At 41.7% G+C, this 26463-nt stretch overlaps 1 protein-coding gene across 6 annotated transcripts; it reads right to left on the bottom strand.

Moving 5' to 3' along the window:
* Positions 1-3922: 3922 nt before the first annotated feature.
* Positions 3923-26404, bottom strand: LOC131751532 (zinc finger protein 717-like). 6 transcript variants are annotated; one of them, XM_067023535.1, is made up of 8 exons: positions 26321-26404; positions 25341-25448; positions 22912-22970; positions 21725-21797; positions 19714-19804; positions 9445-9571; positions 9097-9189; positions 3923-6148 (listed from the first exon to the last, which is right to left on the bottom strand). In XM_067023535.1, exons 2-8 carry the CDS (start codon positions 25436-25438, stop codon positions 4518-4520), a joined length of 2172 nt encoding a protein of 723 aa, XP_066879636.1. In that variant the 5' UTR covers positions 25439-25448; positions 26321-26404; the 3' UTR covers positions 3923-4517. The 6 variants fall into 6 exon arrangements, with proteins under 6 accessions (XP_066879636.1, XP_066879628.1, XP_066879651.1 ...); XM_067023527.1 differs by having other exon boundaries at positions 19714-19807; XM_067023550.1 differs by lacking the exon at positions 26321-26404 and adding an exon at positions 26023-26304 and having other exon boundaries at positions 19714-19807.
* Positions 26405-26463: the final 59 nt, after the last annotated feature.

Below are 26463 nucleotides of genomic sequence, written 5' to 3' on the forward strand. Positions count from 1 at the left end.
TACCACTCCAAGTGGGTGTCCACTTGAAAAGGATACCCCAGTCTCACATTCTAGACATTTCTCTATCCAGGAGCTCAATGTTGGAGATGACATCACCCCATGAGGTGGAGACAACTCTGTCCTGGACACTAAAACCTCTGCTCCAGGGATGCCCAAGACTTGCCCCACCCAAGGTGCTGGCAAACTAGGTCCAGGACATTCATTGCTTTTCTTCCTTTGACATTAGGGATCCTATTGTGTTTCTTGAGCTCCCTGTCTGCTTATCCCATGATCCAAGTATACTCTTGCTCTCTGCAAAAAACATACATCCCTACACTTCTACGCCTAAAGGGAAATCTGGTAGAGATTACTACTGTCTGTACCGTTCTACAAATTAATGGAGACTATTGCCTTTCCCAGGAGACAACTGCCACCACATGTCAGTCAATTCCTCAACCTGCTGGGGAAAGGACAACACACTCCCCAGTGCCTCTCCTACTCCCTGCCCCAGCTTTCCACCACGAATTCCCACCTGGAGTCTCCCATCATGAGCACCACGACCACTGCTTTCTACGAGTTAACACACAAATACAACGGATTTTTACACTGACTTCACTAACAATCCATACTCTCCAACAACATAGTGGCCAGACCTGCCACACTGACCCGAGAAATTGACCCTATGCTGTTTAGGGTAATCTATGTCCTACACTCTAGAAGTCTCCTCATTTATTCAGGCCACTCCAATACCCCCAAATAATTGAGCTCAGTATTGACTCAATTTTGTGGCCCTAGTTAGATGAGTTTACCCTCTTAAACAGCCAGTTAAGTCCACACTCCCAAGCGCCTGCAGAGTTGTACCCTCACACTCTGCACTACTGTACACCTGCCCTAACTGCCCTAGGGCCAGGTAGCAGAACAATCAGGGACAGCCTCAATGCCCCAAACTCCACTGAAAATATTCACATTAGCCAATCCTAAGCCTGCTTGCAATGCCTATCCCCTTCCTTCTTGCTGAATCCACAGTACAGGCACTGGATCCACAGTTCGCCCTCTCTGTCTACCTCTGAGTGGCCCTGCACGGTGTGCCGTTTCTTCCCCGGAAACTGTTAACTAAACTGTAAAACTCTTTCTGGATTCTCTCTCTTGTTCTGCAACCTCATGCAAGACATTAGGATTAAAACAAGGTCAGAGTGATAACGGCCAATTGTTAAGCCACACACACACACACACACACACACACACACACGTCAGCTTCCCATGCCTAGTGGGTCAGTTGAGATGTACATGACCCAGCTCCTTATGGAGTACCCAACACGATGGATGCCAGCTTGTTCACAGTGGTCACCAGCTCAGTAGCATACACGTTACTGGCTTTTCCTCCTCTCCTCTGTCATTTCCCCCACTACCTCATTCCTGCTTTTTGCAATCACTTCCCAAATAAACTGCTTACACAAGCTCAGGTCTCACCTGTGTTTTGGAATACAAAACGAAGACAACAGGAAAACCAAGCAAGGCAACCCAGCCCCTACTCTGATCAAGTCAAAGACAAATATAAGGACTCCATCCAAAAATAAATTGATACCCACCTTAACACTCCCACCAAGAATGAAGGAGTGGACAGGTCCCCAAGCTAGCAATCCCAACACAATCACCCAGCAGAATCAATTATCACCACCAGGAGAGTCAGCAGTACTTCTGTTGTGTTTTTCAGAACATCTGATTTGTCCATTGACAGCTACCACTTAATGCTGGGAACATCTGCTTGATGGAACCTGAGTCAGACACAGGATTTTAGCTTCAAGGGATACTGGTTTCCATTGCTGTGTAAGAAATTCCTGCAAACGTAATAGTTTAATAAAAAGAAATGTACTCCCTCACATCTGGAAGACAAAAGTTCAAGATCAGTGTCACAGGGCTGAAACCAAAGTGTCAGCAGGGCCAATCTCCAGAGACTCTAGGGGATAATCTATGCCTTCCAGCCTCTGCTGGCTGCTGGCATTCTTGTGGCCACATCACTCTACAATCTATCCCTTGATGGTTTCAGGAATTTCTTCTCTAAGTGTCAAATCTTCTCTCATTTATAAGAACACTTGTGATTGCACTAAGAGTGTACCTGGACAATCCAAGATAATCTCATCAAAAAATCCTTAATCTGTACAACTCTTTCCATATAAGGTAACATACACAGATACCAGAGATTGAGATCTGATGTTTCTGGGGGCCATTATGCAGCCTTCCATATCTGGGAAAGAGCTTTTACTTTTCAAGCTTATTTAATGAGCAAAGGCCTGCTGCCAGTGTTGGACTGGTTGCATGTTAAGTGAGCCATTATACATTATCTACTATACTCCCCCAACAGCAAAATTAGTCACCTGATAAACTCTCATCCACGGACCCAGAAGACAAAAAAAGGTATGGCAAGCCAGGAAGGGGCTCAGCCCTGACTTGGAAGAAACAAGAAGTTTGGCAACTCTCGGGACAAACACGAGGTAAGCTGAGAAGGAGGCTGAAACTCAGGGACAGGAGGTGGAAGGTGGTGGGGGGAGAAGGTATCAGAGAAATTAAAGAAGGAAAATAGGAGGAAGAAGACTTCAAAGTTTTCCAATGTGACAAGAGCTCCTGGGAAACCAAGGGCTAAGTGTTGGGGATAAGTGGTTGAGGTGGAGGCAAGGGGTCAGGACTGGGAGAAGAGATAGCTACCTGTAAGATGTGAGCATCTGCTTCCGTTCAAGGTGGAGGAAGGAAATGTGTTCCAGAGGAAATGTGGGTGTGGCTTTCATCTAAAGGAATGGATCACAATTTGACATATCGTGAATCCCAAAACTTTAAGGATTTCAATCAATTTGAAATAAAAGGTTTAAAAACAGTTCAAATGAAAAGAGCCCTCTGGGAATTCCCTGGCTGTCCAGTGGTTAGGACTTGGCACTGTAACTGCCAGGGGCTGGGGTTCGATCCCTAGTTGGGGAACTAAGATACCACAAGCTGTGTGGCATGGCCAAAAAAAAAAGAAGGAAAAAAAATTTTTTTTAATTAAAAAAAAAATTTTTTTTTTAAGAGGAAAAAGAAAAGAGCTCTCTGGGCAGGAAGTAGGACTGAAGCAACTAGTTAATTACAAAATCAGGCTTTGTCTCATGGAAAAGGGAAGACGACTTCACTCAACACAGAGCCTTGGAAATCATCCCCTGAAACACTGTACCCTAATCGAGGAACTGGTGTGTCCTGCTAGACTTGGCCAGTGATGGCGAAGTACCTCCTCACCCCACTGCCCCGTGAATGGACCTGCTGTTGGTCTCCCATCTCTGTGTTACCATTGCCTGTTGAGTGTTTGCAGGGCAGGTGACTGGTCACTTCAGGTCACACATCTTCAGATTCAGAGAAACCATGAACATGGAACTGTGCCCAAAGAGCCTATGTGTACCTAGACCTGATACAGATGACAAGATCCTAGAGTTCTGAGCCAACGGCTTTGTAAAATGAGATTTGGGGGAGACTTAGTAGAATATGAGTATTTTTTGTATGTGGAAGCTATGTGAACTCTGTGGCCGTACAGTGGACAGTTATCATACTATATTTTCCAAAGATGGTCGCATTAACATGTCCCATCCTGCACACTCTTCTGCAATGTGCCCTTGCAACATTTCCATCAAAGACGGGGAGTCTATTTCTCCACTCCTCAGAACTTCCATGGCCTTGCAACTTCTCTGAATATAAAAAGGCAGAAGTGGCACTGTGCTGGTACCAGGAGTAGCACTGCCAAATGTCCCTTTGGAGGCAAAATCATCCCCATTAGAGAATGATTCGTCTACAGTCTTAAAATTTTTTTTCAATACATTAATATTTCTATCTGAAAATTTTCATTCACATTACCTAAGCTGATAGTTTGCTTTTCATTAGAAATTTTCTGATGTACATAAAGTTGTTTTATTGAAAACTCTGACACATTAATAAGGCTTTACTTTATTCTCAGTGTTCAATGAGCTGTCTCTGCCTGACAAAGGCATTCCTACATTTCTTGCATTCTTTGTCTCTTCATATGACTTGATTTTTCCATCAATTGACTGGGGATGAAAGATGACACCACAAGGAATTGTGTTGAATTTTCTACACAATTTGTATGAATTTTCTACACAAGGACTGGTAACTCCTCACAGAAATCTGTCTCAAATTCATAAAATGAACTGGCCACAATGGACTGGTAGTGTTGTAAATAGATTACACATGGGAGGGCCCAACAGTGAATATTTATTTCTCACTCAGGTAAAGCACAAATGGACATTTTTTTTTGGTAGAGTTGGGAAAATTTCTGCTCTCCATAATCATAATCAATTTTTTCTGTCTTAAGTCATGGTTTCCATCTCCACCCAGTGGCTCCCAAGGCAAACTGGGGTGGGGATGTGGGGAGCAGATTTACGCTTCAGAACCACAGGGCATAAAAAGTCAGCAGGAATGCATGGAAGGATTTTTTTTTTTTCTTCTGGCCTGGCCTGGAATTAATGTTTATTGCTTGTGTTCAAATTCTCCTGGCCACAGCTCAGTTATATGGTCCCACCCACAGTAAAGGAAGGCTGAGAAATGCAGGCTAACTGTGTGCCCCAAAGAAAAAGAAAGTGAGTTTGGGTGTACATACAGCCAGTCTCTGCCATACATGATTTCTCCTCTGTGTGAGTCCTCTGATGTTTGCTGAGGTGTGATTTCTGGCAAAAGGTTTTTCCACATTCATTACATTCATAGGGCTTCTCTCCTGTGTGAGTTCTTTGATGTACAGTGAGGGCTGACTTCTGGAAGAAAGTTTTCCTACATTCTTTACATCCATAGGGCTTCTCTCCTGTGTGTGTTCTCTGATGTCTATTGAGGGTTGACTTTTCACAAAAGGTTTTCTGACATTCGTCACATTTATAAGGTTTCTCACCTGTGTGAGTTCTCTGGTGTACAGTGAGTTTTGACTTCTGGTAGAAAGTTTTACCGCATTCTTTACATTCATAGGGTTTCTCACCTGTGTGAAGTCTCAGATGTACAGTGAGTTTTGGCTTCACACAGAAGGATTTCCCACATTCATTACATTTATAAGGTTTGTCTCTTGTGTGAGTTCTCTGATGTACAGTGAGGGCTGGCCGGTGGCCAAAGGATTTCCCACATTCTTTACATGCATAAGGTCTCTCTCCTGTGTGAGTTCTCTGATGTGCAGTGAGTACTGACTTCTTATGGAAGGTTTTACCACAATCACTACATTCATGAGGTGTCTCCCTATTGTGAATCCTTTGATGAACAGTGAGGGATGACTTCTGGCTTAAGGATTTCCCAAATTCACTACATTCATAGGGCTTTCCCCCAGTGTGGATTCTCTGATGAACAGTATGGTCTGATTTATGGCAGAAGGATTTCTCACATTCATCCCGTGCACAGGGTTTCTCTCCCGTGTGTATTTTCTGATGTTTCGTGAGATTAGACTTTTCATAGAAAGTTTTACTGCATACATCACATTCAAACGTTTTCTCTCCTAACTGAATTCTCTGAAGCTGAGTGGGATGTAATTTCTGGCAGAAATTATTCCCACTTTGATTACATTTATGCTGTTGCTCCTGGAGATGAGCTCTGTGAAGATTCAACTGTGTTGGTTTCTTACAAAAGGTATTCCCCCATTTGTTACATCTATAGTGATTCTCCCCTATGTGAGTTCTCTCTTGGGCAATGAGAGCTGACTTACCACAGGCCTTCCAATATTTCTTATATTTGTAAGCCATCTCACCCATACGAACCCTCCTATGTGTAAAGAATATTGCTTCCTTGATGAAGTCTCTCCCTTGTCTGTTACATTCAAAAGGTTGCTGCAGAGTTTGATTCTTCTTCTGATGACTAGGGTACTCAGCATATCTGAGGGATTTCCCAGTTCTATTACTATCCTCCGGTTTCTCTCCAGCATGCATCTCATCAGGATCACTAGGGAGAAACGTGTTCTTACACATATTCAACATTTCTGGCTTCATTTCTGCATAGTTACCATCATTTATCATCAGTTTTGAAATATGAATTGGGCTCAAATTAAATGTTTGTCTTAAGTCAGTTGTCCCCTTAGTTGATGTTTCACTGCTGGTGATTACAACTTGCCACAAACGCCTACCGTGATTTTCCTGGCTGGTCTCAATCAGGTCATCCACAATCTGGACATCTAAAAGGAGATAAAAATAATTACATGTCATACCTTTCAATCACATATAAGTATTTCCTATGGAATGGTTTGTAAAGGTAAAGAAGTTTCTTTTCATCCTAGCAGGATATGATTCTTTAAAAAATCAATAACAGGGGACTTCCCTGGTGGTGCAATGGTTAAGAATAAGCCTGCCGATGCAGGGGATATGGGGTTCAAGCCCTGGTCCTGGAAGATCCCATGTGCCGCAGAGCAACTAAGATCCCACATGCTGTGTACCCCAACTACTAAGCCTGTGTTCTAGAGCCTGTGAGCCACAACTACCGAGCCTGCATGCCACAGCTACAAAGCCCACATGCCTAAAGCCCGTGCTCTACAAGAAAGAGAAGCCACCACAATGAGAAGCCCACACACCACAACGATGAGTAGCCCCTGCTCGCCACAACTAAAGAAAGCCTGCGCTCAGCAACAAAGACCCAACACAGCCAAAAATGAATAAATAAATACTTTTAAAAATCAATAATGGGTACTGATTTTATAAGTATGTGATTTTTCTCCCTAATGAATTAATGTAAGAAACTTCATTGATAGGTTTTCTAATGTCAAATCATTGGGTTTTTTTGTTTTTGTTTGGTTTTGCTTATGTTTTTTTCTTTTCTTTTAAATTCTTTTCAATGAGGAAGTATGAGGTCAAAATATTTACTTCCTGTCTAAATGTAGATTTCAGCTGACAGCTTTTCATCTATCATTGGCTGTCCATTCGTTATCTCTACCTTCCTTCTTATAATTGTGGGTAACTTGTGCTAGCCCCTTTCTGATGGCTCAGCTTTGAAGATGGCATGATTTTCCTGGATAAGCTACTTACAGGATATGGGAGAGGGCCACTTCTCTGTCACCTAAACAAGAATACTGCTTAGAGACAAGAACTTTACACCTATGTTTGTTTAATTTTTACTTCTCCCTGGGGAACAGCTATGGGCACCTGTGGGTTTTTCAAAGGCTTAATCTTTTTTTCCATGCTAGACAGGTAGCTTTCTGCAAATTCCTAACTTAACACTATACCGTTGGCTTCTCAGAACCCTAACAAGCTCACGAAACTCTAATTCATCACTTTGTGCAACTCCTCCCTGCTGGTCTGAAGGATTTCGGTTCTGCAACCCAGCCTGTGCCCACCATCTTCGAAAAGCTTTTTCTGGGTGCTTCTGAGACCAACAGCCTAGGCATTTTCACCTCACTTCATGGTGCAAGAGACTCTACTTGATAATTCACTGCTTCTGAAGATATTAACTTTACTGTACTTTACAGTTTCCTCTGTCCCTTAGTTGTATTGAAACTGGAGTCCCATGTATACTTCTAATTCTTTTTTTTTTTTTTAAACAATGATCTTCACAAGAGAAAGTAAAAAATGTTAATTTCAAACTCCACTCCCAAAGTAGAAATTCTTGGTTTCACTGGCCTTGGACCCACAGTCTCTAGTTTATCCTCCCATGTCACAGGCCACCTCTTTCCATGGTGAACAGTTTTCTGGGTCCTTCTCAGCCTCATGGTTTCTGGTGTAGTGATTCATGAGACCTGTACCTGGACCACTTCTCTCATGGTCTTCATAGGTCCGTAGGTCACCTCCTCTACTCCTACCAGTCTTGAGTTAATGATTTCCTAATTTGCATCTCCAGCAGTGATGTCCATCTTCTACTCCAGATTTTACATGCATGCATATGTTCCATGTCAAAATGGAATACAGTCATCTCAAACGTAAGCTTTACTAACATAAACACTTAACCTCCCCTAAATGTGCCTTCTTAACACCCTTCTGGAAACACTATACTCATATTTTCCTCTCCCTCATCCTTGTTTAACATTTTTGTGGCTCTGATTTCACTACTAAACATGTATATTTGTTTCATTTTTCTCTTTCAACAAAATATAAGCTCTATATAAAAAGGACATTTGGGGACTTCCCTGGTGGCACAGTGGTTAAGAATCTGCCTGCCAATGCAGGGGACACGGGTTCAATCCGTGGTCCAGGAAGATCCCACATGCCACAGAGCAACTAAGCCCATGTGCCACAGCTACTGAGCCTGCACTCCAGAGCCTGTGAGCCACAACTACTGAAGCCTGCGTGCCTAGAGCCTATGCTCCGCAACAAGAGAAGCCATAGCAATGAGAAGCCCGTGCACCACAACAAAAAGTAACCCCTGCTCACCACAACTAGAGAAAGCCCGCGTGCAGCAACAAAGACCCAATGCAGCCAGAAATAAAAATAAATTAATTAATTTTAAAAAGGACATTTCTTTGATTACTGCTGTTATCCACATATTTACAAAATTTACCAGTGTGTAAAACTTTCCAATTAACATGTTAAAAGAATAAATGTATGAATGACTAAATGCCCAGAAGAAAACAGTCTCTGAGAATGAATAAAAAGGAGGCCTACTGGGACTTCCCTGGTGGTCCAGTGGTTAAGAATCCTTCTTGCAATGCAGGGGACACTGGTTCAATCCCTGGTCGAGGAACTAAGATCCCACATGCTGTGGGGCAACTAAGCCTGTGCGCCTCGCCTAGAGAGAAGCCCATGCACCACAACAAATCAAAGATCCCACGTGCTGCAACTAAGATCCGACGCAACGAAAAAATAAATAAATAAATAATATTTTTTTAAAAACCAAAAAAGGAGGCCTACTGAGAATCTAGGAACAGTGACTAACCAAGAAAAAATTCCAAGAGGAGGCAGGTGGACACCGGTTTTTGGTAAGTCTAAGAAAATATTCAGTAATTAACAAAAAGGGGGAGGTTTACATGTGAGAGCCATATTTGGAGACTGAATAATGCATGAGTCTGATACATGCAGACTGAAGTCTGTCCCAAGGTATGAACTTGGAGAAAACCACTGGTGAAAAATAGCTCAGCATGGCCAACATCTGCTGGGCTCTCCTCTTCCCAGCCTCCCTGCTCAGTATGCACTGACTGACCTGGGGAACCCTGGTCTGGGGTTTCTTTTACAGTCCATGGTGCTGCTCCTTGCTCCAACTTGATGATCACCTCGGGTTTGGTAATGCAATGCCCTGTTGATGAGAAATAATGTGGGACTTTTGCCAAACGGTTTAAGTTTCATGGGCTCTTGAAGAATGCCAACAGCACAGCTTCAAGAGTCGTGCAATGAAGGGCCAATCTGAACCTCTGACTGGAGGGGTGAATGCACGTTCTTCCTGGCCCGGAATCTTAAACCTACATCGCATTTCATTTCACAAACAACTGTACATTTACCAACGAAGAAAAAAGCGCTTGCACTTGGCAGTTACTAGGGGAGTTTTGCTCACCCAGTGACACCAGGCTACTGTAGTTCTCCAGCATGACATCCCTGTATAGGGTCCTCTGAGCATCATCCAGGTCCTGCCACTCCTCCCAGGTGAAGTTCACAGCCACATCCTCAAATGACACCAACCCCTGTAATGGTACATTTTTCTTCAATTCAAGGCATCAGCCTGGGTCAAAAGAACAGGAAGTCTAGGAATTAATTCTTATGTGTGTGTTTTATCTTACACAGGATATACCATACCATGCTTTGTACTCTACATTGTGGGATAAGGAGAAATCATAGTAGAAGTACCCTACGTCTGTGTTAATTTAGTAGTTCTTCAAAGTACTATCATAGTTCCCCTTATAAATCTGGAATGGTCCTCATTGCCAAAGATACAAGGAACATATGAGCTGGTATGGAGACATAAGTACAAACACTTACCTGGAATAATGTGTTAGATGAACCAGGTTACACACATGTTTAAGGTAGCCTGGGGTATCAAGGGAGAAAAAGAATAGTTGTACTTTGTACTGTCAGTTGCACTTCACTGAAGAGCTAAACATGTCAGCTGTTCAGTGTGAACCACATGTTCTCATGAATATGAGGCAAGAGCAGAAGTCAAGCTGAGAGGGCATAAAGAACAGATGTCACTTTAATAGAAGTACAAGCAGCACCACATCCAGGTGGGTGCTCCTGGGCTGAGATAAGAGATAAAGACAGTAAAGGTATTCAAGGAACTGATTATAAAGTCACCCTGCATTTAAATATATGACCTAACTCCATCAATAAAAAACCTTACGTGCTCACCATTTTTTAAAAAAAGTATGTACACATGCATCCTAGAATTTTCTTCTTATTACCTAAGGAATGGCTTATGTCTACCTGAGAGTGAACATGACCCACTTCCTAAACCACAGGAGTGAATAATGAGGGGCTGATAATGAGAGGTAAGCTACATAGCCAGATGTGCCCTTTACCAGTCATCATCCAGCAGGAGAATGGAGAAGGGCTTAAGGGAGAATCAGAGGACAAAAAACCAGAGGGAGAAATGACCAACTATACTAGGTAACAGAGGTAACAGAGGAAGATGAATACAGAACAGGGGACTAATTCCAAAACAGAAAAAAAAGAAAAAGAAAAAGAATTTGGTACTCATTTGCTCTGAGAAGGTGAAGGGAAAGCTTTACTACCAGGCTGTCTGCATGACAAGCTGGTAGACACTAGCACTATAAACTGATATTGGAATAAGGACAAAGAATAGGATTTGCAGAACAGACACAGATCTTGGACATAGCATGTTTGAAGTTTGAAATTTCTGTGGTCAAATATGTGAAGATGTGCAACTGGCAAATGGATATATGCTCTTGAGCTCAGGAGAGAGATACAAGATGAAGAAAAGGATTTAGGAAACAGAAATATTTTTAGTGGTAGCTGAAGCCATCAGAGTGAATAAAATTGCTCAAAGAGAACCTAAGAGATTGAAAGGAGAAAATGAACAACTATGGTGTTTTAGGAAACACTGATATTTACTGACAGAAAGAAAAATAGACCATGACAATGGAGAAGAAATTTTTAATTATTCTAGGAATAGAGAAAGCCTCAATATTAAGAAATCTATTAATACAATTCATCATATTTGTAGTTCGGTGGAGAAAATTCTAGATCATCCACACAGATGCTAAGTAGACATCTATAAAAATACCCTCTCATTTGTAATAAAAAACCTTAAAAGAGGATTCACAGGATTTTTCCTTAACATGATGTGTATGTCTTAGCCACAAGTGAAAGCCAGCATCACACTTATGGGGAAACATGCAGAGCAAGGATGCTTCATCACCAGAGTTATTAACACTGTACTAGTAGTGTCAGTCAACAAAATTAAAGAGAGAAAAACAGCACTGAAAATGATGATGGTTTCCATATAATTCATACTTGGAAAACTGAAGAGAATCACATGACATCCAAATACATCCAAGTACTCCACATAGGAAGATTTAATAAATTAGTACTTTTATATAAACCTTCATATACATGAGGATACTCACACAACCACAATAACAAGAAGACAAAACACCTAGCAATCATTTAACAAAATAATGTACAAAATTTATGGGGCGGGGGGGAAATCCTGAAGGATACAAAAAAGAACTAAACAAATGAAAAGACATACCATGTTCACGGATGGGAATGAGTAGTACACATCATGGCAAGCTGATTTAAAAGTTCATGTGGCAAATTAAGAATAAACATGTGGTAGGTTGTATTTCTGTCCAGCTAAATTCAGTGCCATAGACTGGGTGGCTTAAACAACAGAAAACTCTTTTCTTACAATTCTAGACGCAGGGAAGTCTAAGATCAAGGTGCCAGCCAATTCATTTCCTAGTAAGGGCTCCATTACTAGCTTGCAGATGGCTGCATTTCTGCTGAGTCCATATATGGCAGGGAGGGAGGGAGAAAGAAAGAAAAGATCTCTCTCTTCCTTTTCTTATAGGGCCACTAATTTTATTGGAGTAACGGCCCCATCCTACGACCTTGTTCAAACTTGATTAAATGCATTGGGAGTTAAGGCTACAGCATATATATTTGGGGGGAATATAATTCAGTTCATAGCACTCCTTGCAGTGCCTTTCTCTGTAAAAGGATGTATATATCCCCTTGCGCTGGAACTCACATAAACAGATTTGTAATTCCCCACCTGTCTTGCTTTGACCAATGACATGTGAATGGAAGCATCACTCCTAAACAGAACCTATTTAAGAGTCACACAATGATCACCGTACTTCCCCTTTACCATGTTCATCCTCAGCAATATTACAGAAAGAAATACTCCTCTGTCCGGGATGCTGCATGATGCTGAAAGGAACAAAACTAAAGCTGACCCATGAAGGACAGGTAATAGCACCGAGAAAGAAACCTTTCTTCCTGACCGAACTGGTAACTGAACTGGCATCAAACCAAACAAAAACAAACACCACCAACAAGGGCAACAAGTAGTGCAAAGAAACTGTGAGGATGGTGTTATACTGGACCATGGTGTTACTTAAGATAACTGGTAGTTATATACTTACTGTTACTTAAGCCACATGAGTCATACTTCTTAAATCAAATAATGTTTACCTCATGGACTTAAAAATCTTAGAAAAAGAGGCAGGAAATCAAAATGTTAATAGTAAATCTCAACTACTAGTCACCGCTTCTGATAAAGCAATATAGGAAAATGATGAGCTAAGGGGAGGAAAAAAAACAGATTGCAAGGAATGATGAAAGAAAATAAGCAGAAGCTAGAAATTTGGGGTCTTGTAGAGTAGGAAAACTCTCAAAACATTTCTTTAGCTTTTACTGTGTTAAGGCAGAAGAAGTTGCCTTTCAGTTCTTACAGAAAAAAATACAATGAGAAATACTTTAGGAATCAAAAGTAATTATACCGAACTGTATGGCAAGTAACAAATGAGGAATATAACTATGACAGTCACTGTTAAAACTTAAGAATGGCTTGAGCTGGCCCACAATAAATCCATTCTGTTGCACAAAATGGCACAGACTAAAGATGAAATACTTAAAAAAAAAACAAAAACTTACAGTCTAAAAAATATATAGATATATGAATACCAAAAAAAAAAGATAGAAAGGTATGTCTCAAAAAGCTCAAACTGGCTGAAATCAAAGATATAAATCCAACTACATTTTTTTAGGGTTGTACTGTCAAAAACCAACCAAACTGAACTAAAAAGTACTGACAGTTTGAGATTTAAAGAGGCTGCTTGAGACTATCGACAAGAAGCATATCAAAAAAAAGCAGCCTAGCCACTGAGGAAGGCATATTTATTTTTTATTAGTTTTTAATTTTATACCTAATCTTACATTATTCCATTTTTACTGAAGTATAATTGACAAATAAAATTATACATATTTAAAGTGTATAAACTGCTGATTTGATAAATGTATGCATTATGACCTGATTACTACAATCAAGTTACTTAACACACCCATCACCTCACAGTTACCCTCTTTGTGTGTATGTGTGAGAACACTTAAGATCAATTCTCATGGCAAACTGCAACTAAACAATAAAGCATTATAAACTATGGCCTCATAGTCACCATACTGTACATTAGTTCCTCATAACTTATTCATCTTATAATTAGAAGTTTGTACCCTTTCACCAACCTTTACTATTTCCCCCATCCCGACAACCACCATTCTACTGTTTTCAGGAACTCAACTTTTTTTATTTTTCCTTCCACAGTTAAGTGATACCATAAAGTAGCCTTTCACTGTTTGGCTTATTTCACTTGGCATAATGCCCTCAGGTTCATCTATGTTGTTGCAAATGGCAGAATATCTTTCTTTTTAATGGATAAATAACATTCCCTTAGATATATATACCACATTTGCTTTATCCATTCATCTGATGACTGACACTTAGGTTATTTCTGTATCTTGGCTGTTGTAACACTGCAAGGAACACGGGTGTTAAGATATTTCTTTGAGATACTGATTTCATCTCCGTCAGAAATATTCCCAGAAGCAGATTTCCTGGATCACACAGTAGCTCTATTTTTAAGGTTTCTTATTATTTCTTTCTTCCTATCTATCTATCTATCACCTATTTGGCTGTGCTGGGTCTTAGTTGCAGCACGCAGGATCTTTGTTGCCATGTGTGAGATCTTCACTGTGGCATGCGGGATCTTTAGCTGTGGCATGTGGGATCCAGTTCCCTGACCAGGGATTGAACATGGGCCCCCTGCATTGAGAGCGCAGAGTATGAGCCACTGGACCACTAGGGAAGTCCCTATTTTTAAGTTTTGAGAAAATCTCATATTGTCTTCTAAACTGGCTGTGTAAATTCCCACCCTAGCGTAAAAGGTTTCCTTTTAACTACATCCTCACCAACACTTGTGATCTCTTGTCTTTTTGATACTAGCATTAAACAGGGGTGAGGTGATATCTCATTGTGGTTTTGATTTGCATTTTCCCAATGATTAGTGACATTGAGCACCTTTTCATGTACAGGCTGGCTATCTGTATGTTTTCTTTGGAAAAATGTTTATTCAGGTCCTTTGCCCATTTTTGACTTGCTTATTTATTTTTTCCTAGGATATTAACCTCTTATCATATATGACTTGCAAATTTTTCTCATCCCACGGGTTCCCTTCTCATTTGGTCGAGTACTTTCTTTGCTGTACAAAAGCTTTTTAGTATGATGTAGTCCTACTTGTTTATTTTTGCTTTTGTTTCTTGTGCATCTGGTGCCATATCCAAAAAAATATTGCCAAGTCTAATGTAGAAGCTTTTTTCTGTTAGGAGTTTTATGGTTTCAGGTTTTACATATAAGCCCTGAAGTGTCTTGACTGATACAAATATCTTTGTTTAACTTGATAGCTTTGGGTCACACAGATATCCTATGCTAAAAATGTGATTAATGGTGGGAGGCCTTGTTATCAGCACATTTTATGAGCTCAATCTATGGAGGGACTAGAGATTAAGGTCAGCCACACAGATGGTCAACCATGTCTACGTGACAGAGCCCCAATACAAGCTGGATATCAAGGCTCAAGTAAGCTTCCCTACTTCTCAACATTCCATGCACACCGTCAAACCTTGTTGCTGAAGAGAAAAAGGCACTGTCCACGTGGCTCCACTGGCAGGTTTTTGGAACCCTGCACATGAAGACTCCTGGACCCTGCTTTATGTGCCTGATCCCTTAACTGATTTTAATCTGCATCCTTTCACTGTACAAAACCATAAACATGAGTATAACAGCTTTTTAAAAAATTTTATTTACTCATTTACTTAATTTGTGGCTGCACTGGGTCTTCGCTGCTGCACGGGGCTTTTCTCTAGTTGCTGAGAGCGGGGGCTACTCTTTGTTGCAGTGCACGGGCTTCTCATTGCAGTGGCTTCTCTTGTTGTGGAGCACAGGCTTCAGGAGTCGTGGCTCGTGGGCTCTAGAGCGCAGACTCAGTAGTTGTGGCACATGGGCTTAGTTGCTCGGCGGCATGTGGGATCTTCCCGGGCCAGGGCTCGAACCCGTGTCCCCTGCATTGGCACGTGGACTCTTAACCACTGCACCACCAGGGAAGCCCACAACAGCTTTTCTGAGTTCTGTTGAGTCCTGCTAGTCAATTACTGCAGGGTGATCATGAGGGTGATCATGGGGACTCCCAAAGTTGCACCTGGTAAAGGGCACGAGGGCACCCTGGGGACCACCGAAGTTTGTACAAGCAAGAGACGTCAGTTAACTAACTGTAACAAGGACCACTATAATCAAACTGCCTAAAATCCGAAGAAAAATGATATCAGATAGAAATCTGGGTATATATAAAGGAATAAAGAGCACTCGAAATGGTAAATATAGTAATAAATATATAATCTATATTGTAATATGTAATATTTATTGTAACATAATTATATTGTAATAATTATATTGTAATATTGTGATATGATATATATGTAATATATAATATAACATGATATGATATGATATAATATTATATTGGTTTTATGTTCAAACTCCTTTAAAGGTAATTGACCATATGAAGCAAAATAAGAATGCATGTGGGGGACTTCCCTAGTGACGCAGTACTGAAAAATTTGCCTGCCAGTCAGGGGACACGGGTTCAATTCCTGGTCCAGGAAGATCCCACATGCCACGTAACAACTAAGCCCGTGCACCACAACTACTGAGCCTGTGCTCTAGAGGCCGCAAGCCACAACTACTGAGGCCGTGGGCCATAACTACTGAAGCCCACATGCCCTAGGGCCTGCGTGCTGCAACTACTGAGCCCGTGTGCTGCAACTACTGAAGCCCGCGCGCCTAGAGCCCAGGCTCTGCAACAAGAGAAGCCACTGTAATGAGAAGCCTGTGCACCACAATGAAGAGCAGAACCCGCTCACTGCAGCTAGAGAAAGCCGGTGTGCAGCAACGAAGACCCAACGCAGCCAAAACAAAAGAGAACATGTGGGAGTAAAAGGTATGCCAACGATATCACAGAAGCTGGGAGGAGAAAACTTTTGAAGTATACTGTTTTAAGGTTCTTATATAAATTGTATCTTATTTTAAAGTAGACTATGATAAATTAAAGATGAATAGCACAAACCTTACAGTAACTGCTTAAAAAAGGTGTAATAAGCCAAACAATGAGCTCATAGGTCACAAAAAAATAGGTAGACATCTGACCCGTATGCCATAATTTACTGACCCTTATCTTGGATGAATTATTCCCATGTAAGAAAGAACTGAGTTGGGACAGTAATTAGATTGGGAGACTTAAGAGAGCCGAACACTAGTCCAGTGGAGAGAAAATGACCCTATGATAAAGACAGGCCAGATAAACTAGTGAAGATAGATTGAAAAATATAAACATCATAAACGTAGCATGGCTTGTATGTTAATGGCAAAGTAGCTTGACCAGACTAACAATGTGCAGGAAACGATTATAAAAGCTGGACAAAATTCATAACACAATCACCTAAAGGCACTGGAGAACAACTGAAAGTAGGCAGACACTAGATTTGAATAATCCATTAAAGGACAAACTACTTTGCAAGTTTATGGCATTTTACCAGAGGGCAATCTTCAATCTGCAAATAGATCAAGAAACTGAAAGCTGAAGCTTTACTGGCTTAGGTGTCAGAGGGCATAGTTCAGGGCTGCCAACAAAACTGGAAAACTCAGTCGGTGGGGGGCGGGGGGGGGGGGGCGGGTAGCCCTGGGAGAGAAGCAGCAAGAGAATATAATGTACCAAATTTCCACACAAAACCAACCACAGTTGTTGGCTGACTGCTAAACCACACATATGTGGAAGACCTCAGAGGGCCCAACAAGAAAGCAGCCTCTCAAAGCTGAAGGAAATGAATGAAGGGTCAGCTGCTGGTCACTATAAGAAATGAAGTTTAGAATTTGAATCCAGCCAAGTTAACTGCCTTGTAGAACAAAATCACTCTTCAGAGAAATATAACAGGATCCAAAAACTCTTGCAACATATGATTTACAATGTTTAGTACATAATTCAGAATCTCAACACATGTAAAGTAAGAGGAAAATGTGATTCATACTCAAGAAGAAAAACAAAAAACGACAAAAAACAATCACTAGAAACTAATCCCAAGGTATCCCAGATGCTGCACGTAGCAGAAACATTGTTAACCCATCCATAAATACATCCAAGTACTTAAAGGAAGATAAAAAAATAATGTATTGGTGGGTGGGGGGGGCAACATCAGTACAGAAAAACAATTAAATGGACATTGCAGACCGACATACTACAGTAACAAAAATGAAAAACTTTCTGATGAGCTGAACATAGGATTGGAAACAGCAAAAGAAAGCCAATGAACTTACAGATAGATCAGCAGATATTTTCTTATCTTTTTAAGAGAGAAAGTAATGAAGAAAAATGAAAAGAGGCTAAGAAACAATTTAGAAAACAGTCTAATGTATATGTAATTGTAGCACCAGACAGAAAAGAGAGGAAGAATGGAACATAATATGTATTTTTAGAAACAGTGGCTAAAACCTTCCCAAATTTTGTGAAAGACACGAATTTACAGATTGAAGCAGCTCAATGACCCATGATCAGCTTAGATTCAAAGAAAACTGCTCTAGGGACTCCCCTGGTGGCGCAGTGGTTAAGAAATCTGCCTGCCAACGGAGGGGACATGGGTTCGAGCTCTGGTCCAGGAAGATCCCACATGCCACAGAGCAACTAAACCCTTGTGCACAACTACTGAGTCCGTGTGCCACAACTACTGTAGCCCACATGCCTAGAGCCCATGCTCCGCAACAAGAGAAGCCGCTGCAATGAGAAGCCCATGCACAACAAAGAGCAGCCCCCGCTCGCCGCAACTAGAGAAAGCCCACGCGCAGCAACGAAGACCCTACGCCGCCAAAAATAAATAAATAAATAAATTTATAAAAAAAGAAAAGAAAACTACTCTAGGCACACCAGTCACACTGTCAGCACCCAAAGGTAAAGAGAAGATCTCAAAAGCAGCCAAAGGAAAAGATCACATTCAGGTACATCTGCACATAAATGATAGACGACTTCTCATCAGAAACCGTGGGAAACGTCTTTAACATGCTGAATGGAAACATCCTTCAAGCTGTAATTCTATCCAGTGAAACTACGCTAAAAATAGAGATGAAACAAAGACATTTTCAGATAAAGGAAAACTAAGCTAATTCATCATCAGAAGATAGCACTAAAAATGATAACGGACATTCTCCAGGATGAAAGAAAAAGATACCAGATGTTAACCTGAATCCATAGGAAAGAATCAGGATCACTGGAAATGGTAAATGTGTGGGTAAATATAAAGGATTATATATATATATATATATATATATATATATATATATTTCTCCTCTTAATTCCTTTAAAACAGATATGATTATTTAAAGAAAAATTATAATAACATACAGGAGACCCACAATGTATGTAGACTCAATATGTAAATACACATGTATAGAAACAAAAGTACAAATGATAGGGGTTGTAAATGGAATACTACTACTCAAAGGTCTCTACATTTTATGTGAAGTAATGCACTGCTCCTCTAGAATATTCTGATAAAGACTCACATTGTAAGCCTTAGAGTAACCAATAAAAAAGCAGTGGAATGAAGTACAGTGGATTAATTTGATAGGGCTGCCATAACAAAGTACCAAAATGGTAGAGCCACTCTAGAAGACAGTTTGGTACTGTCTTCAAAATTAAACACACCCTTCTAACACATGATCCAGCAACTGCGCTTCTGGTATTTATCCAAAGGAACTGAAAACATACGTCTACATAAAACCAGTACACGGATGTTTGTAATAGCTTTATTCATCAATTGCCAAACTTGGAAGCAACCAAAATGTCCTTTCGGAGATGAGTGGATAAACTGTGGTACATCCAGGAAATGTAATATTACTCAGTGCTAAAAATAAATGAGCTATCAGGCCATGAAAAGACACAGAGGAAACTTAAAAGCATGTTAACAAGTGAAAGAAGCCAATCTAAAAAAGCTACATAACATGATTCTAACGATAGGACATTCTATAATAGGCGAAACTATGCAGACAGTAAAAATACCAGTGGTTGCCAAGGGCTACGGATGACAGAAGGGGCACAGAGGGTTCTTAGGGCAATAAAACCGCGCTGCGTGACTATAATGGTGAACACATGTCATTACACATCTGTCCAAACCCATAAAAAGTACAGCACCAAGAGTGAAGTAAACCAAGGACTTTGGGCAACAATGAGATGTCTGTGTAGGTTCATGAACTGTAACAAATGAATACCTGGTACTGATAATGGGGAGGCAGTGTCTGGGGCCAGAGAGTATACTGGAAATCACTGTATCTTCTGCTCAATTTTGCTGGGAACCTAAAACTGCTATAAAAAATAAAGGTCTATTTTTAAAATGTGCGAAGAGGATATACAAATGGCCCATACACACATAAAAACATGCTCAACATCGCTAGTCATTAGAGAAAAGCAAATCAAAAGCACAATGAGATATCATCTTATGCCCATCAGGATGGCTATTATTTAAAAAACAAAACAAAACAGGAAAGAACAAGTGTTGGCAAGAATACGAAGAACCTGGAAACTTTGTGCACTGCTGGTGGGAATGTAAAATAGTGCAGCCACCATGGAAGACAACAGGGTGATTCCTGAGAAAAGTAAATACAGAATTACAATGTGATCCTACAACTTTACTTCTGGGTGTATAAGAAACAAAGTAAAAGTGGGAACTAGAAAAGATATGTCTACACACATGGTCATAACAGCATTATCCTTTATAGCCTAAAGGTCGGAGTAACCCATGAAACCATTGATGGATTAATGGATAAATAAAACGTGGACATACATATAATGGTAATATTATTGATACTTTATAAGGAAGTGAATTCTGACATGCTATAATATGGATAAACCTTGAAGACACTACACTAGGTGAAATGAGTCAGTCACTTAAGGACAGATACTGCATGATTCCACTTATATGAGGTTCTTAGAGTCATCAACTTCATAGAGACAGAGATTAGAGTGATTGCTGCCAGGGGCTGGGGGAGGGGAGAATAGGGAGTTAGGGTTTAATGAGTAAAGGTTTTTTTTTTTTTTTTTTTTTTGGTTTTGGCTGCGCTGGGTCTTCAGTGCTGCGTGCGGGCTTTCTCTAGTTGTGGTGAGTGGTGGCTACTCTCTGTTGCAGTGCACGGGCTTCTCACCGCAGTGGCTTATCTTGTTGCAGAGCACGGGAGAAGGTGCTCAGGCTTCAGTGGTTGCGGCATGCGGGCTTCAGTAGTTATGGTGCATGGGCTTAATTGCTCCGTGGCATGTGGGATCTTCTTGGACCAGGGATTGAACCTGTGTCTCCTGCATTGGCAGGCAGATTCTTAACCACTGCGCCACCAGGGAAGTCCCGAGTAAAGTTTTATTTGGGGAGGATGAATCTGGATATTGTTAGTGGTGATGATTACACAACAGTGTGAATAAACTAAATGTACTACGAGGACTGAATTGTACTCTTAAAAATGGTGAAATTGCCAATATTAGCTTATGTATATTTTATCACAATAAAAAAAATTAACCAACAATTAGGAGAGTTCTGCTCCATAGTCATAGTTATGAATAATGCACACATTCACTTCTCCCTATTCATTTTTAAGTGAGTAACTGAGATAGCAGAAGAATTAAATAGTCTTTAACAGGGCTTGCAAAAAGGTCGTTTTTGAACTAGCAATACACAATTATATCATAATAAAAGCGATAGAATCACTGACAAATTTATACAAATGAAAGTTAAAAATTACAAAAATCGGGCTTCCCTGGTGGCGCAGTGGTTGAGAGTCCGCCTGCCGATGCAGGGGACACGGGTTCATGCCCTGGTCCGGGAGGATCCCACATGCCGCGGAGCGGCTGGGCCTGCGCGTCCGGAGCCTGTGCTCCGCAACAGGAGAGGCCACAGCAGTGAGAGGCCTGCGTACCACCAAAAAAAAAAAAAAAATTATAAAAATCTGTAACCCTTGTTTTTAGACTTTGTGTAACTTTGTCCTGACCCTTGTTCAAAATACGTCTGAATAACTCCTGAATTCTTTCTCCCACTGGACTCCTAAGGCTTGTCACCACACATGTTGGCCAGTAGCACACCTCGAGGGGAATCTAACCACATCACAGCAAACACATCCTTCAGGTTTTTCCAAGGATGACAATTCCAACGTAAAAAAGAAAGTTACTGCATTTGTTAGTGAGCAACAATGCAGACATCAGATGAAATTAGAGAAACAAACAGAAGAGGCAGGACGTTACCTTAGATGAGATTCAAGCTGAGAGGGAGGAAGGGGTCCAGGAGAAATCCCATTCTGGTGGTTTGAGTCACTGGCTGGATGAAAGTAGTATCATATGTAAGGGAAGAAAGAAGAACGTGGTTTTCATTGGGATTTGCTGAGCGTGAGGTACCTTCTGGATAGCTACAAGAAAGCATTCAACAAGGAGCTGAACCTATGGTCTAAAGGTAGGGAAGAGGTCCAAGCTGGAGAGAAACGGGACTGTCAAATCACAGAGGGCCAAACAGGTCAAGGAGAACTGCAGAGTGTGAAGAATGGGGCCCAGGTTTGAACACTTGGATGAGCAACGTTCAGGAGCAGAAGAAAAAGACAGAAGAATCCAGAAATAAATCATCAGAGAGGCCACAACAGAAGCTAATGGACAAGAATTTCCAGGAGATCATGGACAGTAGCTTCAATATGGCAGAAGGTTCAAGTAAGGCAAAGACTACAACATATTCATTGAACCTAACTATAATTTAGGCTATTGGTGAGCTTGAGAAGAAATGAATTAAGACCATGTTGAGTAGGTTAAGCTGCAAAAGAGCAGTGGAAACATTTGCCAGAAAATATAACCTTGAACAGTCTTCTATACAACCTGCACACATAGACTAGCTGAGAGAAATGAGTTATTTAACGGACCTGCAGTCAATTCAATCCTCCAGACATTCCACGCTTTATCCATGCATCAAGCAGGGCCCTCCCAAAGCTGTCTGGGACCACACTCTTTTAGCAACTCCAGAAAAACCTTATTCAGCAAGTTCTGCTTCAGCACTAGGTAAGTGTCACCACTGCAGAATGCATGAAGTGTTTATTTCCAGACTGGCAGTGAAACACTGTCCACTCCATCATCTAAGTGACCAATTAAGACACTGTTCAGACTTTTGTACAGGCAAGTTCTCACGTCTCAAGGGAACGTAGCATGCTTTCTCCTAAGGGTTCATTCTGATCAGAGAACAGCTGTATCTGTGTTCTTGCCATTGCACTCACCTTGGACGACTCTAAGGTCATATTACCTGCCTATATCCACATGCCACCTTTATCTTGTTTATGTATATTGCCCTGAAGCTGAATCTTACTTATTTTTACTTTTCCATTTTACTTTAAGGACCCTCATAAAGCTCATGTAGTAAAATATAAAACAGGTTGAGGAAAAAAAAAACAACTCACCAGAGATGTATTCATTTCCTGCTGTTCTTAGAAACACACAGAGGACTCTGGAAATACAGCTGGGAGAGAAGGTGAATGGAGGGGCATCAATTTAAATTTTTTAAAATGCTTATTTAAATAATGGTTGTTACTTTATTTCAACAATGGCTGCTTCTCCATATTTATTTCCCTGTGAAGTTCCCTACAACTGATGTGGGCTCTGCCATTTGACTTGCTTTGGTTAAAAGGACATAGGATACAGCAGAAACTAACACAACATTGTAAAGCAATTATACCCCAAAAAGGATATTAAAAAAAAAAAAAATAAGGACATATGATGCAAACACAGATGAGAAGCACTTTTCCACTACAGCTTGCCTTCTGGGGCTAGCCTGTGAGGGACACGTGGTTTAGCCAACAGCTAGCACAAACCACCAAAAAAGTAAATGAAGTCATCTTAAATCAAATAGCCTCAGCCAGGGCACCAGATGACTACAGCTTCATTTGTGAACCAGACAACACTAACATAGGAACTGACCAACTAAACCTAGCCCCAAAATGCTGAACCACAGACCTAGAGATTGTCATACTGAGTGAAGTAAGTCAGACAAAGACAAACATAATATGATATTGCTTATATGCAGAATCTTTAAAAATGGTACAAATGAACCTATTCACAGTACAGAAATAGAGTCACAGATGTAGAAAACAAACTTATGGTTACCAAGGGGAAAAGGAGGGGGGGAGGAATAAATTGGAAGATTGGGATTGACATATACACACTACTATATATAAAAGAGATAACTAATAAGAACCTACTGAAAGCACAGGGAACTCTACTCAATACTCTGTAATGATCTATACGGGAATAGAATCTAAAAAAGAGTGGATATATGTATAACTGATTCACTTTGCTGTACAGCAGAAACTAACACAACATTGTAAATCAGCTAGGCGTCAATAAAATTTTAAAAAGTAAAAACAAAACAAAAATTTAAAAAAACCCAAAATGCTAAACTTTGAGCGCTTTTTTTTTTTTTTTTTTTTTTCTTATTTTTGGCCGCATTCGGTCTTTGTTGCTATGCACGGGCTTTCTCTAGTTGCAGCGAGCGGGGGCTACGCTTCGTTGCAGTGTGCGGGCTTCTCATTGCGGTGGCTTCTCTTTGTTGTGGAGCATGGGCTCTAGGCGCACGGGCTTCAGTAGTTGTGACACGTGGGCTCAGTAGTTGTGGCGCGCAGGCTCAGTAGTTGTGGCACATGGGCTTAGCTGCTCCATGGCATGTGGGATCTTTCCAGACCAGGGCTCGAATCCGCGTCCCCTGCACTGGCAGCCAGATTCTCAACCACTGCGCCACCAGGGAAGCCCCCAATGTTTTTTAATTATTTTTTATTTTTTAATTCAGTAAATTTGGGTTGGTTCATTACTGAGCAAATGCTAAATGATATGTCTAAGTCCCCAAACTCAATGTTTTTAACAAAACTACGTGGGGAAAAAAGTCTTACATTACATGCTTAAATACAATCAATAGAACTTCACAACCACATGTAGAACTTCTGAAAGGAAAACAAATGTCACCTGGATGGACCTCAGTAAGGTTGTTGCAACTAAGACACCACGTGAATTTTAAAAAGCAATTGTGTGCAGACCAGAAAACTATGTTTTAACTTTCTTACACCATAACATGAGTCTGTTAATTTTATGGGGGCATATGCTGTGTTTTATTTACATTTTTTAAAAAATCAGTTTGGAGCCAATTAGAGTGAAGTGTGATTCACTCTAATTTTCCTATTTTAAACATTGGAAAATAGGTTTCTGTTATTGTGCTGTGGAATTTATGATTATCAAGAACAGACTTCTGATGTTAAGTGGGAAACACTTGTATTATTAGTCCCCGGAGCTCACTTAGTCCACAGAAAGAATTAGGGAAAATAAGATAGGCATGTTTAAGTCAAGGTCTTCTAAAAATTATTTGTTCTTAAGTTGACTGCATTTCTCAAAAATGGTGTCAAAAGTAAATGTGTTTGACTTAATGGTGGCAGAGCAGATAATATTATCAAAAAGTCAGGATGCCTGATGTATACAAAAAAATCACGTGAGCCTGGCACATCACTCCTGTCCTCAAATCCTTTTTCCTCTCCTCCACCCACACCCCACTCACTCCCCAACCTTTCTCATGAGGCAGACATACCCTGACAAACGCTTCCTGAACTAACAGAAAGAACTGCTGGGAAGAGCATCAGCATATACCTCCAGATACCAAACCTGACGGTGTAACAGGCTTGAGAGAGTGAGATAACAGAGACAGGGGGAGTAGAACGAAGGAATGGGAATATTTAGGGAGCACCATAGACAGATCCTCTCAGCTGTGACAGGTTATCCCTCCACCACCACCACCCCCCAAGGCAACACCCTCGGGACCTCCAATAAGTAACATTTCTTTTGGCCTCACCCCTCTCGGCCTAGCTCAGGTCTCCTTCTGAAAGTCGATCCGGACCTTCCATTATCACCCAGTCTTTGACAACTCCGGGAGGAAGCAGGGTCGCCCATATCTCGTTCACTGTGGTAAGAAGCATCAATAACTGCTTGGCCATGCAAAGCTAGAATCTCCTCCTCTCTGTGACTCTTCTGCCTCTGATCTGAAGCGCTAATAAGCGGGTTCAGGTTCCAGGGGCTGTCCTTCATTCATAGGGCGCCTCCCCTTCATGCTTCATAATAACTACTTTGTTCCAAAGAAAAGGGGTCAGTCATTCAGAGCCCAACGATCCCCCATGGCACTCACGGTCCCTAGAAACTAGGTCTTGTGTAAACTGTAAACGAAACCTGGTGCTCAGCAGGCTACACAGCGCAGGAGGGGACCTGGCACTTCACCTGCTGAAAAGACTCCGAGAGACCCCACTAACTACCACATAGTAAGACTCCTCATGCACTCCACACTGATTTCTCCGGGGATCGGGAGCAACCCGCTAGTCCTTAAGGCGCTCGCGTCACAGGTGAGCAAACCGAATGTCACAGAGGTTAATGACATCGCCCGGGAGGCTTGCTTCGGCGGCACAGCTGGACAGTGCACGCAGCCCGCAACCCACCCACGCTCGCTCGCGTTGTCTGCAGACCCGCCCCGGCCTCACAGTCACCTTGGACTCCACCCCCAGGTCGCGAAGCCTCCGAAGGCGGGCGCCCGGCTGTCCGCAGTGCACCGTCTTCTGACCAAGCAACACTCGAAGCACGGCCCGAGTCGGCCCTTTCCAGCCCTGGACCAGCGGGTCCTAAAGCCATAGTCGCCTCCCAGCCGCTGCCCGGGCCGCGGCTCGCACCTGCGCCTCAGGCCGCGCCGCTCACACCCGCCGACCTTTACGCTCCCACCGAGTGGAGCAGCATCCCCGCCCCGCCCTGCGTCCCCGCGCCGCGGCCGCCTTCTTCCCTTGCACCCACCTTCAGGGACCCAGAATCCCAGCCAGCGCGCGAGCACACCGCCGTAGCGCGGTGGGGGCCGGAAGTTCCGGACGGAAGAGAGTGAGGTGGGCGGAGCCGCACACGCGCAGGAGAAAACGGGAAGACTCCCTCCCAGAGGCTCC

The sequence above is a fragment of the Kogia breviceps genome, chromosome 2, assembly GCF_026419965.1.
Source record: "Kogia breviceps isolate mKogBre1 chromosome 2, mKogBre1 haplotype 1, whole genome shotgun sequence".
NCBI lineage: Eukaryota > Metazoa > Chordata > Mammalia > Artiodactyla > Physeteridae > Kogia > Kogia breviceps.

Coding starts and splice junctions, on each gene's coding strand:
- LOC131751532 (XM_067023527.1), bottom strand. CDS start 25,438: ATGGGCGACCCTGCTTCCTCCCGGAGTTGTCAAAGACTGGGTGATAAT. Junction 21,798..22,911: donor AGGAAATGAATACATCTCTG/GTGAGTTGTTTT, acceptor ACTTTCATCCAG/CCAGTGACTCAAACCACCAG. Junction 9,572..19,713: donor CTCCCCATTATCAGTACCAG/GTATTCATTTGT, acceptor GTACCATTACAG/GGGTTGGTGTCATTTGAGGA.